At 34.7% G+C, this 13991-nt stretch overlaps 1 protein-coding gene across 1 annotated transcript; it reads right to left on the bottom strand.

Annotated features, from left to right (window-relative positions):
* Positions 1–253: 253 nt before the first annotated feature.
* LOC123673175 (facilitated trehalose transporter Tret1-like) lies at positions 254–12622 on the bottom strand. Its single transcript, XM_045607633.1, has 2 exons — positions 12440–12622; positions 254–1796 (listed from the first exon to the last, which is right to left on the bottom strand). The coding sequence occupies exons 1-2, from the start codon at positions 12483–12485 to the stop codon at positions 484–486; spliced, it is 1359 nt and encodes a 452-aa protein (XP_045463589.1). The 5' UTR covers positions 12486–12622; the 3' UTR covers positions 254–483.
* Positions 12623–13991: the final 1369 nt, after the last annotated feature.

Raw genomic sequence — 13991 nt, 5'->3', positions numbered from 1 at the left:
TTCATCGCGATAATCCCAATCCCAAGTAAAAAATTGAATCGCTTCAAAAGATGACCAGATTTTTAGTTTTTTTCAATGAAGCTTCGAATTTCGGAAAAAAACGGCGGTTACAAAGTTGCAGGTTATCCCCATTTGCCTCATTGTAAACTTTATGGTCAATTTTAATAAAATAGATAGTGGATTACTAAACACCATCATAGTTTAGTTTTAATTGAATCTAAAATGCGTGCGCTAGGAATCAACTATCAAACTCTTCATTGAATCAATATTTATTATGTTCAATAAATATATCTATACATTTCTGTAAATATTAACTTATTATCTAACTCAGAATCACATATTCAAGTATCACAAAATGAGATACAACTTTGTTTGGTACAATTTTTTTCTCATTCATATAACATATTTTATGAAAGTAAATCTACCCAAATTTTTGGAAAATATCTTTTTGGGATGGTTGAATTCTGTTAAAAATAATTACGATTATTTCCCTTTAAGAATAATTTGTACCTCTTCGAGAGACACTCCTTTGGTCTCAGGAACGAAGAGACAGGCGAAAATACACGTGATAAAACTACATCCAGCAAAGAAGTAAAAAGGCATATACATTCCACCCGCATCTTTTCGAAGTATGTCGTAAATCCAAACAGATAAGGATCCGAAGATCACATATATACCATCCGCGGAAGCCATTCCATAAGCCTTCACCTTAACTGGAAATAGCTCAGCAGTTAATACGATGGGTACAGTACCCAAACCGATCTTGAAAGTGACTGCGAAGGTCATAAGAGCTGCCACAGGAAGCCAACTCTCGGCAGACAAGTCATTATCGACTTGAAGATAGAAATAAACTCCGATAGTACCAAGTGAGATCCCAGTAGTCACTGCAGATACCATCAAAAGCGTTTTTCTACCGAACTTGTCCACCAACAATGTAGCTACGATGCTACCGAAAAGCATCAAGCAGCCATACATAATTGTTGCCGTTTCTTTATCGAAGTATGTTGAGTTAGCCGATTCGAGTATAGAATGAACGTTCATACTTATAGCTGTGTATCCTGCAAAATGTTGTCCTCCGTTCAGAACTGTCATTATAATAACTGCTCTTCTTATACTGGGAACAGTGAACAGATCGGTAACTTTGCCTTTTTCTTGTTGGTTTTCTTGCTCGATGAAATTAAGTATTTCTGTTAATTCTTGGTTGACGTCATCGGTTGCTCTGAGTCTTTTCAGTGACTGTCTTGCCATTTCCGTTTTTCCTTGTTTTATGAGAAAATAAGGAGAATCTGGCATGAAAGGAAGAAGTATTATCTGACTAACGAGAAAAACACCGGCAACAACGGAAGGAACGTAGAAATCTACGTAGGGCCCAATGATGTAGATCAAAACAGTGCCCATGTATGACATCACATAGATAATGGCGGATAAATAACCTCTGATACTTTTGTGTGAGATTTCAGCAATGTACATTGGGGAAGATATGAAAGCAATGTCAGCTGCTATTCCCATTATAAATCTGGCAATGTACAGGTAAATTACGTCATTTGCAAAGGCGATAATTGTCCAACCCACAACACAAGAGCAAGCTGCAGTTAATGTTGATTGTTTTCTTCCTATCCGGTCCACTAAGTATGTCGTGAGTGGTAAACCAACAATGCCAGCAAACAAAAGGATGGATTCCAACCATGGTTCATCATTTTCGGTAATTTTAATAGGAGAGTTCTCTTTTCTTAACCTTGGAAGCATGGGCGATGACCAGCCATAATTCATTCCATCAGACACGGCATTGAGTGTTGCTAAAAAAAAGGGTTAATGAGAATTTTCATTGAAGATTTTAAAAATGAATACATAAAATAAATGATTAATATGTACTAAGAAAAGCTGAAACATATTATATTTCATCGGGGGAAGAATAATGAAATGAATTAAGATTCAAAGCAAAATACATTGGCAACGAAATGAATCGAGGGAAAAGAAAAATTCCATGTAACCTAGTCCTAACTCTTTCAATGTTTGCATTTGTGGAGAGGGTTAAACATAATATAATGCATTCAATAAAGTTTCACAGTAAAATCACACTGATACCAGAACTAAAACGTACAAATAATTTAATAAAGTAAAAGGAAATCTTAGTGTGCTTTTCGCATGAAATCACTAGATTGTCACTACTTTGTTCTTTTTGTCAATTCCCTACTCAATGATTCCCCTTTAACATAAAAAACGCATAGCAGCAGAATCTCTTCAGACCTGTGTCTCGTCAACATGATCCACGATTATGAAGTCATACATATTAAGCCAATGCTGGATTTTGCAGGACCCGTGTGGGGTGTTAATATGGTGCGCGACAGAGAACTCTTCGAGGGTGTTCAGAGGCGTGGAGCATGCTTTCCTTATAGGGTTTCCCGACCCTTTTTCAATTGGACGTGTCTACTTTTTCACCTTGAATAGTGAATCGTGCTTTCTTGAATAGAATACAGCTTTGAACTGATCAAAATTAGGCAAAACTTCAACTGTTATTAATTTATGTTTGAATTTAGATGTATATTTATATATACCGATGCAGGGCCGACGTAAGGGGTGGAACAGTGAAGTGGCCGTTTCAGGCTCCTCTATTTGAGGGGCAGCAATTTGGCCCAGTTTGATGGTCACCTTTCCATATTTAATCCTTGATTCATAAAAAACATGAGGTTGTTCTGCTCCGCTGCCTATGATTACATTCCCTGCAATAAAAATCCCCAAACCGTCTTAACTGAGCCGCCTCTATAATAAATAACCCATGGCTGCCCAATTAATGTAGGCTTGGTTAATCGATCGTCTAGAGGTATGATTCGATTACAATTATTTACATCTATTTTCAAAGCCACACTTATACAGTACAAACTCAGTATTGAGAAGATCCTAATTACGTCTAAATTAGAAGTTTCTCACTACGGTACTGAATTGCCTCTTTAACTCGTCTTAATCTAGTCCGCGAAACGTCTTTTCGTCTTACGTCTTAAGTTGATCGCCCGAACTTCACTCGTCTTCGACTTAAGTTGAAACTGTACCCGTCTTCGGTTTAATTTGAACTGTGCTCTCTGCCGATTGGAACTACCCTGTCTCGAACATCGACCTCCCTTCTTTTTTTGGCCACACCCTTAGGGGAAAGTACCATCTCCTAGTCCAATAAAATTTTTGCCGTACCGCCCATAAAGATCTTCTCGGATTTCTGGAAATCGAATATTCTAGAAGGACTAGAACCTGATAAACAGATATAACATATCTGGCACAACCGTCTTGTTCTCGAACTTTCCCAACCCCCGTAAATCTCTTAAGTTTTACAACCGACATGACACATTCTTCGACACCCCGAAGAATTACACATCCTTTTTACATTTTATGTACAATAACAATTCGTTCCCTGTAAATTCATTGAATTTGTCATGCCCTTGGCACTTGAAGAGACTAATAGGTCTCCAAGCATCCGGTTGAACATCTCAATTATTTACAGGGAACAATAAACTGGATCCTACATTAATATAAACAGAATACCCTAAAATCCTCATTGAAAGAGGGATAAAATCTTACTAACTTCGCTTTCGAATTATTTTGAAGCCGTTTTTTTGGTATTCAACAAATGGAACATTCCTACGATTTACATTCCAAACTAGTTAGCTAAATGCCAAATGTTCACTGCGAAACACATATTCCACTAGAATTCAATGTTTTTTTTCGCACGATTGCATGTTTCTTAATCGGAAGAAGATAGTTACCTGTTATCATTGGAGCAGGTACTGTTTTTTTTTTTTTGGGAGGGTGACTAGGGGCCGTCATGTTGTTATTTATGCTTTTTCAGTAGGGTTGTGGAAAAAATTGTTGTTTCAGGCGGCAAAATTACTCACGCCGGTCCTGTCATGGCCGGCGTTAGAGGTGAAACAGCGAAGCTACCGTTTCAGATTACTCTATTTGAGGAGCGGTAATTCGGCCCAGTTTGCTGGCCGCCTTTCCATATTTCACCCTTGATTCTTAGGAAAAACATAAGATTGTTCTGCTCCCGTATAATAAAAAACACATGGCAGCCCGACCAATATAAACATAATTCCCTTTTACCCTCATTGAAAGAGGGATAATATCATTATGTATTTCACAAAGACGAAAAACAATACGACCTTGGCTTTCGAATTATTTGGAAGCCAATGTTTACATATTCAAATATACAACATTTGGACATGTGGCGAGGATGAGTGATGGAAGGTGGACGAAGAGGCTTGTAGAGTGGAGACCTAGACATGAGGCATATAGGCATATAGGAGTAGAGGACGACCTCCTAGTCGGTGGACAGACGATATAAAGAGAGTAGCTGGAAACTGGATTCAGACGGCACAAAACCGAAAAAGATGGCCAAAATTAAGGGAGGCTTTAGTTCAGCAGTGGACAGGATAAGCTTTATGATGATGATGATGATGATAAACATTTGGAAAATTCCAACGATTTTGCATTCTTAACTAGTTACTGTTAAATGCCAAATGTTTTCAGTAGAACTCTTTTTTTGTTCTGCTGTTTCGTTTTATTGAGTTGGATTTTTTATGTTTACGTTCAACATGATTATGTGATAATGATTATTTTTTACCAAGATATTCTGTTTTTTATGCTCTTGTATAAATAAGCTGAATTTTTTGTGCTGATTTGTTTTGTTTATTGAGATCTCTTAGACATATTATATTTATGTTTTTTCTTTGTGGGGCGACAAAATCACTTGCGCTGGCCTTGCACAGGAAATTAATATTTTTCCGAAAAATAATCAGCTAAAAGATATTTTTTAGGAAGCAATATTCCCATTTAAGGCCCGTTTTCAATGAACCATTATCCACAGCTATCTGAATTGAAAAAAAAAAAACAACAGTATCTAATATACAACAAAATTACTCGGGACCATAAACGTTATTGAAATGCGGAGGGTTATTCACGAGGGTGATATTTTCCCCCCAAAACTATTCTCTTGGATACGCTCCCAGCTGATACCTGGGGACTAGAAAAGTATTAAAGTTTCAATTCAATGGGATGGAGTTATGCCAACACGGCTGTTATGTTCCGTTCCAGAGACGCAAACAGAAATTCATTGAATGATACGATATGATTCAACCACAATGTTACATCTTACAAGCTTCTTGTAGTTATAGGAACATTATTCGTTTAAAAAACAAGTGAAGGTCATATTTGCGACTTAAGAAAAAATATGGTATTTTCATTAGAATCTATTCTGGATCTACAACGTTTTTCAATAAAAGGTTTCATTTTGATATTGAAAAAAAACGAGTGTATTTCAAGAGAAATCAATAATAATAATATAATAATGATAATAATTTTATTGATCTCTTGAGCCATAACAAAATATGTTTGAGCCAATTCAAGGTTATACAAAATTAAAAAATATTTCTAATATATCCAACCAGGAAGCTATTATCCATAAAACATTCTTCGATTATTCAATTGACATTTAAATAATTTTTTAAATTCTTTTTTTCCCAATAATTTCCCAACTGATGATACATGATTATATAAGATTATCGCCTGATAAATAGGAGATGTTCCTAATTTGGCAGTTGTGTGAGGAGGAGTACAAAAAGTAGCCGAATTTCTTGTCAATACTCATAGCTTAATCATAATGTGTTCATTTTCCTTAACATAAAGTAAACATTCATATAAAATGGATGTTTATTTCATGTGAATAGAAAAGTATGCCATCAATTATGGAAAACGATGTCTGCCAAAGAACCGCCACGGCTACGGTTGCAGCACCATATCATTATAATACATAAAAATTTTTCATGACCACTTCGAATTTCACGAATTCCATCTTTAAGGTCTTAAATCGATTGGGAGCATTGGCATAGACATTATATTTCACGTGTCTCGACAGAAAAAATTCTAAAGTTGTTAAATCACAAGATCTCGGTGTCCAATTGTGATCACCTCTTCGAAAAATAACACGGCTATGACAACTTCCTTTGTAAAATTGCGATTGTTTCGTTGCTTGTGTGGCATGTTTTGTTGAAAATAATAATAATCCTCGAATAGAATTTCCAGTTCCATCCACCGTAACAGTTCCACTAGCCTTACATTGGTGAACATCACCGAACGCGCAAGAATGACAGGCCTTGAGGCGAATTCACCATCGTTGAAGACATTTCTTCATGAAATTGCTCTCAAAAGTTTTGATAATGCGGAAACACGCACCAACCAATTAGTCAGATAATTACTCGATTCCGATGAATCTTCCACCATATACATACAAAACTTGTACTTCAAATCGAATCATTGGATGAGCTTTAGTGAATAGAGCACTTTACAACTCAATCAAGATGATAGGCAATACCAATTCTCGCCATTTAACCTCTCTCAGAAGGTAGACCTTTCACAAGGTAGTTCTTCAATGAGGATTCCCCATGTTTCATCGAACTGTTCTTTGAAATATTGTTTCCGAACGTCCCCTTAGCTTACAGCCAACAGTCTTCCCAGTCGAGAGGATTGTGAGTTCAAAGATAATTATATTGTATTTCACCTCAAGAGGGATTACCACCACGTGGTTTTCTGCATACCAGTCAAAATTTAGAATCCATTCATTTCTCCTCAGGTGCTACTGCGATGACCATACATTTCAGGATAAGACTCTTTCTTCATCGCTTTTATACTCCTGCTTCGGCATGACCATTACTTTGGGAGTAATAGGGAGTTGAAGGTGAATGAATTACGTTCCAATTTATAACAATAATGAATTTTATTGAAATTATACCGAGTATACGATAGAAATTGTCAACAGAGGAGATACATTTTCTGCAGAAGGAATTTTTTTAAAAATACTTCCATTTCGCGCCAACTAAACTGAGGCCCACAATTTGAAAGAAACATAACAGGTAGACCTGTATCCGAGAAAATTTTCCTCAAGCAATTCATTATTTTACTACTATCAGGAGTACCACTTCAAAACTGGCAAACTTTTGGCCATCCAGAAAGACGATCCACATACACCATAAAATGTTTAACAGAGCAAGAAAATAAATCCGCTGAAACGTCTCCAAATGGACGTGTGGTAAGTGGATCAGTGCCCATTGTTTCTTTTTGGAGTAAAGATCTAAATTCTTGACGCAAATGACATGCCTCTGTTTTTTATATTTCTATTCCCGGCCAAAAAGCAGTTTGTCGTGCACGTGCTTTTGTTCGTTCGATTCCTTGATGTGCATCATGGAAACGTTGTAGAATAGATTTCCTATAGCATTTTTTGAAATCGCAATTTGACATCCTTCTATTGTGATAACTCAGATTTTCTCTTACATTCCAGTAGGGCTGCATTTTCAGATCAAGGTGCTGACGATTCGTAAAACCTCTTTTAATTTCGGTTATGAGGAGTTGGTATTCAGGGCCATTTTCAGCTATTTCCTGCATTTGATTTAGAAGTGGATCTTGCAAATGGGAAATTCTGGATCCATCTTCGGTGTTATCTGCAATAGCTAATTGATGTACATACAATAAAAGATTCAATGTGAAGTGTTGCGTCCTCTCTTATTAAATCTTCCGCTATCGGTACTTGTGTGAGTGATCGTGACAACACATCAGGAATCAAGTGTTATTTACCCTTTGTCCATTCTGTGATGAAACGAAAACCAGCCAATTTCTCTTTCAAAAGCTGTAATCGAGGATTTTCTATGATATCCAGTGTTTGCTTATTTGAAATGCGAATTACAGGCCACTGATTCATCATGATTGTGAAGTGATCCATTCCCAATAAATATAAACGACATTTCATGACAGCCCAGGTAATCGCTGAAAGCTTCTACTTTCTTTGGGTCAGCTCTTATACCATCTTGTCCAACGATGTAGCCAGCAAAGGAAATTTCTTTTTCAGCATTTATGTGGATTGAGTGTGATGGAGCTTTCTCTACAACGTTTCAATAATCCAATGATTCTCTTGTAATGAACAAATTTTTCGAGATTTACCATATTTTGTAAAGCTATAAAGCAAGTCTACAAAATTCATCCCCTGAGCTCACTAAACCCATTGGAGCTCTTTAAAAGAGATATCTTCTCCATGGTGTGAGAAATGTTGTGAGTTTTTTGCGAACTTCATCCAGCTCCGACTGCCAATATCTACTAGTTGCATCTTACGTTGATAAATATTTTGAATTTTTACGAATGTAAACAGGACAGCCTCCCAAGGAGTATTCAAGGGGCGAATGGGTCTTAAAACATATTGATTTATCTTTGTGAAAACTACAAAAATTCTTAATTTCCGTTTAATTTTGGTATCACTACCAAAGGACTGACAAAATTAGTGGGTCTCTAATGCTCTCTGAGTTATTTAATCCAATTCGTCTTTCACTTGCCGTTACCACGCGTATGGAATTTTTCTTGGACATGTAACTGCAAATGGAACAGCATCAGGTGGGCCACTCATTGGTCTCAAAATTTGGTCATCGAAAACATATTTGCATTCTTCAATAAGATTATTTCAAATTAGCTCACATTGTTCATCCGTCGGTTCGTCGGGAACTATATGGGTTCTCGGTATATATTATTGGTAAACGTTTTGGAAATTGCTTTTTGGAAATTGTTGATGTATGATACCTAGGATAATCATCGAATTATTATCGATTAACAACTCATTCAAACTTTCGCCAATATATATATTTTTCGTGGTGGAAAGTGTACCATAAGATATTTCACAATTCATAAAGAAGGAGACGTTTAAACGAGATGAGTTTGCCGACATCAAATTCAGGTTGCTCTGGAGTATTTTTTTTGTTTTGTTTGAAATAGACAAGATTTTCAGAAAGTCTTCATCCGCAACTGCCACCTCTGTGTATCTTGAATAGCCTTAAAGGTGGCGATATTAGGATTATTGCTGCCTATCAATTTAATATCAACCCGAGAATTCCCCGATCAGTGTTGTTCTTCCAGTGATTTTATTATATTATTTTCACGTCTTGGGCCTTTTTTTCTGAGGAATATTATTCCGTTGAATTTCAAGGAGATCTTTATTTGAGTTTAATTCTTCTTTATTTGCTATTTCTTCTTATTAGCAAATTTTTATTATTCCTTCTATACCGGCAGAGTCTGGGAGAATACGACACTTTTTCCTCAAATCTGAGTCGTGAAGGGATAATGTGATTTGATAAACATTTATTTTTCAGTGGAAACAAGGTTCAGTAAGTTAAAAAAACGGTTCTCCTCCTTCTTGTTTCCTATTCATATATATTCATTCATTGTCTTCTTCGTATTCGTCTGTTTTCTTTTTACTTGAACTATTCGCCAAGCTCGCATAAAATGTCGCGGTCAAATTACTCAAATCATGAATATGCAAAACAAGTCGAACTAATTGTTAAATTATCAGACAATTTTTCTGAGCCAGGTATTCCACTTGATAAACGGATATTTTTATTTACTCTACTCGATTGTGCAATGTCTTGTAATATTTCATTATTGGAATCAATCACTTGTCTAGCCTCAACTGAATCATCGGTTATTTCTTCAATATTTTTTGTAGATACTAATTTAACCAAAGCAGTTTTGTCGACTCTAGACGATCTCCTTTTTGATTTCTTGGATTTCGACATTATTACGACTGCGCCATGTTATGATAATCAGTATATGCAAGAAATGCAATAGACTTCATTCAATCCTCAGAGTAATAGTCATGTTTATTACTCTATGATTCGATCTGAATTGACAACTGTCATTCCTATCTCATAGCATCTTTGATCACTAACCTAATATTCACAGCAGAAGAAATGTATATTATTGCTGCAGAAATAACGCTTATTGTAAAATCTCTTTCTAATGTTTAGAACTTGAAAATCGAGAAATTTTCATAAAACACTCAAGAGCATCAGAGCATCGCAGTACTAGAGAACAAATATATTAATGAATTCGACATTTGGATCTGAAGAACCTCACCTCATCACTTATACAAGAGAAAAGATATGATTTTCTACTAGTCAGATGTTTATTAAATTTGGTATGGGTACTGAGGCCAGTATTTCCCTGAAGGTACCCTGGGATACTAAACTCCAGAATCTATTACCCCGTTTGCCTGGGTAGGTATGTGATATGTATTAACGAAGTATACAGGTTCAACATATAATTAATTGTTCTTGAATTATGACTGCACAATTTCTGATTTTCTAATTGTCTTTTCTGTATTTATTATTTAAGAATTTTCTTCATTGAATGGTTTCGACCGTAATTACGAGCATGAAGAAGTCGATTCCATTCGACTGTAATTATGACATTATTCAACATAAAATTCATGAAAATGGACATTTTGAAGGAAGTTTGACGATTTTAATTCCCTCTCAACGTGGGTCATGGGCAACCAGTATGTTTGTCTTATTCACGCTTTACGAGCATTTTCGCTCTACTTTCATATAAACTTTAATATCATTGGTTTAGAAGTTATTGAGAACAAACGAGATTCCAAAGTAAAGAAATCCTATTTCAAGTTTCCGTAGAAATAAATACAATATTATTATTATTATTTTAATGAATATGCTGGCAAGATTGTTCGAACTTCGCGAAGAAGAAACACTATTTTTGGAAAACCAGAGTGAGTTGCACCACGACTTAAAAAAATCCAACTGTCCAAGTAGCATTGGCATATTTATGCGATATATTTGATTCATTTAATTCTTTGAACTTGAATATTCAGGGTGGAACTTGAATATTATTCATCATCGCGATGTTATTGAGACTTTTACGGAAAAGCTGCTGATTTGAGATCGTAAAGTTAATACATCTGAGCCATTTAATTACTCGGAGTTCCCAAATTATGCAGTATTTCTAATGAAACGCGTTACAAATGTTTGAAGATGTTGAAAGGAAACAAAAATTTCAAACCATTTGCAGTGACTTTCTGATAGGTTCAACCGCTACTTCCCCAACTCGTTTGATGATTTATCTTAATCAATTGGCAATAGATCCATTCCATGCAAACATAGATGCTCTACCAGAGAGCTCTGCAAGAGGAAGCATAGGAAATAAAATACTGTTCTGTTGTCAAATATGATTTCTAAAAATTAAGAAAACATTGTTCTGGATCAAATACCTCAAAGTTTACAAATTAGCAGAAAATTTACCCTTTTCCACAACGTATTTGTGCGAAAAAGGATTTTCTGCTCTTATGGCAATAAAAACGAAATATAGGAATAAACTTGACATGATTTGCGCTGTGCTATTTCTACGTTAAGGCCTAGAATTGAAATCTTTGTACACAGAATTCAATCTCTTCCATCAAATTCTAAAAATTATAAATTTATTATCATTATTTTTATCATTATGATTATTATTATAGTTTTTTGTAAGATTTTTTTTTATAATAAGCAATAAAGCAACTGTCTGAACAGTTTTCTATCTGTATAATCTGTAATTTCATTAATTATAAAGGTGGGGGGTAGCGGAAATTTTTCTTTGCCGAAAGGGGCTCGACCTGAAAAGTTTCGGAACCACTGCACTATAGTGAATCAAACCAGGGTCAAGTATGTCTTTGTAGTAAGATGAATATCTATTATTTTTCGTTGCTCCAAAATATTTCACACAAATCGCTAAATTTGACCTTCAATGAGAAAATATCTCTGCTGTATTGTGTGTAGGTATGTTGTATGTAGGTTTCCTAAACAATAACTCAGAATTATGAAATTTATAAGGCAGATACTATATAAATGTGAAAGGGCAGATGTAGATGAACACAGAAGCTCCTTGTTAATGTTAATGCATTTATCCATTTTTAATTCTTTATCCATCATGTGATTAGTCTAAATATATTTGAAGAAACTGATAATCTCTTATAAATTCCCAATACAAAGTTATCAAAACTGCTAATAACACAAATAACATTGAAAATTTCCTGAAGAAGGCAGTCAAATCTTTAAATACCGAAAATTAAGTCATAAAACTAACCATAAACACTCCAATAAACTCTCTTAGCGTCAACTGATAGATAGTTGAATCGAACAAATGAGATAAATTGATGAAGAACCGACAAAAACATGCACCATTCGTGTTATCACTGAATGTTTATTTCTCTCATTTTCACATTGTCGCTGAAAATTTTCAAATAATTAAAATTTCAATAAGAGATCACGTTTGACCGATTATTTTTTTACAATAGTAAGTTCGAAGATATTAGTTTATGGATATAATAATAAGTGTTAAGCATTACTTGTCTCGATTTCTTACAGTTTAGTCACACATTGTTTTTTCTGATCCGAATAAATACCATTGGAATTGGAAACAATATTTCATGGATCGAATAAAATTAATCGAACAATTCTGATTTTGAATTCAATGAGAAATTAAAACAACCGGATTGAAATGGCTCTAACAAAATAGGCTATCAAAGAAAGGATCCTGATAAATCAACAAAATAACACGCTATGTAATATCATAAAGTTTATTTGTAAAAACCTACCTATGATTACAGTGGCAAACTGCGATAAAAATGCCGCTCGTTTCATACTTATAGGACCCAATGAACAATAACAAACCGAGCTCACATTGAACTGATGATATTTGCACCACTGGAGGACCGATTAGATACTGATTCTTGATAAAAGGTTTTTGTTTTTTGGATCTGATGCTTTCGAATAGAATGTACACGGAAGATTTTTCAATGAAATAATACTCTCAGGGTGATAGCATAATAGGGAAAGATAATTGCTAGATCTAATGTAATCGAAAAGATAACGTTCATTATGAGTAGGGCTGGTGCCCATATGACTGCGTAAGTTTCGATCCTTCTCGATTTATTGAAAAATATGTTAATTTACCCGTGCGTCATTTGGGGATAAAATTTTCATTTTAAAATCGCCGCAGTGTCTATACTCACTAAAGTTCATTATTTCCTCTTTTAATAAGATAAGTGTTCTCTTGTTAAAACTCAAAACATAACATTATTCAGTTTTGTATAGTGCCGAGAGATCCCATCTGTTAAACGCCTAATTATCTTAAGACAAAAAAGGCAAGAATGTTCAATACGCACAATGAAGTATTTGTGTAGTTTTGGAGCTTTGAATTTTCTCGAATACCTGATTCAACCGTCACTATTTTGTTCTTGATCTAAGATAATCAATGTGTTTGTATTAATAATAATAATAAACCTTTGGAATCGCTCGAAGAACAAAATTCAACCCTAACTGAAATTTTCACAGCTTACATTTTGGAATATATCAATCCAAAATACGAATAAAAAAATCCGTCCGTTAGCCGTCTAGAGCTTTTTGCATGAATTTTAGTTCAAAAAATGTTTGTAAGACCACATTCATGAGAACAAAGCAAATAAAGGAGAAGTAATTTCTCAGAAACTTGACAGAACGAAATAATTGAATTGAAAACTTTTATTGCCACGGTGATACTGAATATAATGTTTTCCACCGTAATATCCTAGCTTTTATCGTTTCGGAGTTATAATTTTTGTATATTTCCAGTGGCGCAATGGTTAGGTATAGAGGACACCAGAATGAGTTGTTTAAAATCACCTCATATCAGGACGCTCGTTTTTGAGATACAGGTTGCTTTTGAAAATTTGAAGAAATTTCTGCATGAGTATTATCATACATATACATTATTATCTCTACTTCACTGAATTTTCAATGAAATCAATGGAATAAATATTGTTTAGTGATTTTTACATTGAAAAATAATGGTTGGCAAAATAGTTTTCTGTATCACAAATTTGAAAGATAATAGATAAATATGTGACAGGGGAGTTCCGAGTACAAACATATAATAATAAAATATAACCATGAAATCTGTATATATCTGAGATATTTTTGCACGTTATTAAAAATTATTCTTTCCGAAATTCAAGATTTCTTTTAATCAGGAATTTCATTGTTGAAGGAAGCAATGAGAAATAACTCTATTATTGTTAAAAAATATACGAATGTAGATATCGATAGAGCAGACTACATGCTTTCCGTACCATCCATCCAATCGGATGGCATAAACTTCTATCGTCAATT

Source organism: Harmonia axyridis, chromosome 2, assembly GCF_914767665.1.
Source record: "Harmonia axyridis chromosome 2, icHarAxyr1.1, whole genome shotgun sequence".
Lineage (NCBI taxonomy): Eukaryota > Metazoa > Arthropoda > Insecta > Coleoptera > Coccinellidae > Harmonia > Harmonia axyridis.
The sequence above is the reverse complement of the archived record's forward strand: the minus strand, read 5'-3'. Positions and strand labels throughout refer to the sequence as shown.

Excerpts from the sequence above, each read along its gene's own strand:
- LOC123673175 (XM_045607633.1), bottom strand. The coding sequence starts at position 12,485 with ATGAAACGAGCGGCATTTTTATCGCAGTTTGCCACTGTAATCATAG. Across the intron at positions 1,797-12,439 it reads GTTTGCCACTGTAATCATAG|CAACACTCAATGCCGTGTCT; the intron begins GTAGGTTTTTAC and ends CCTTTTTTTTAG.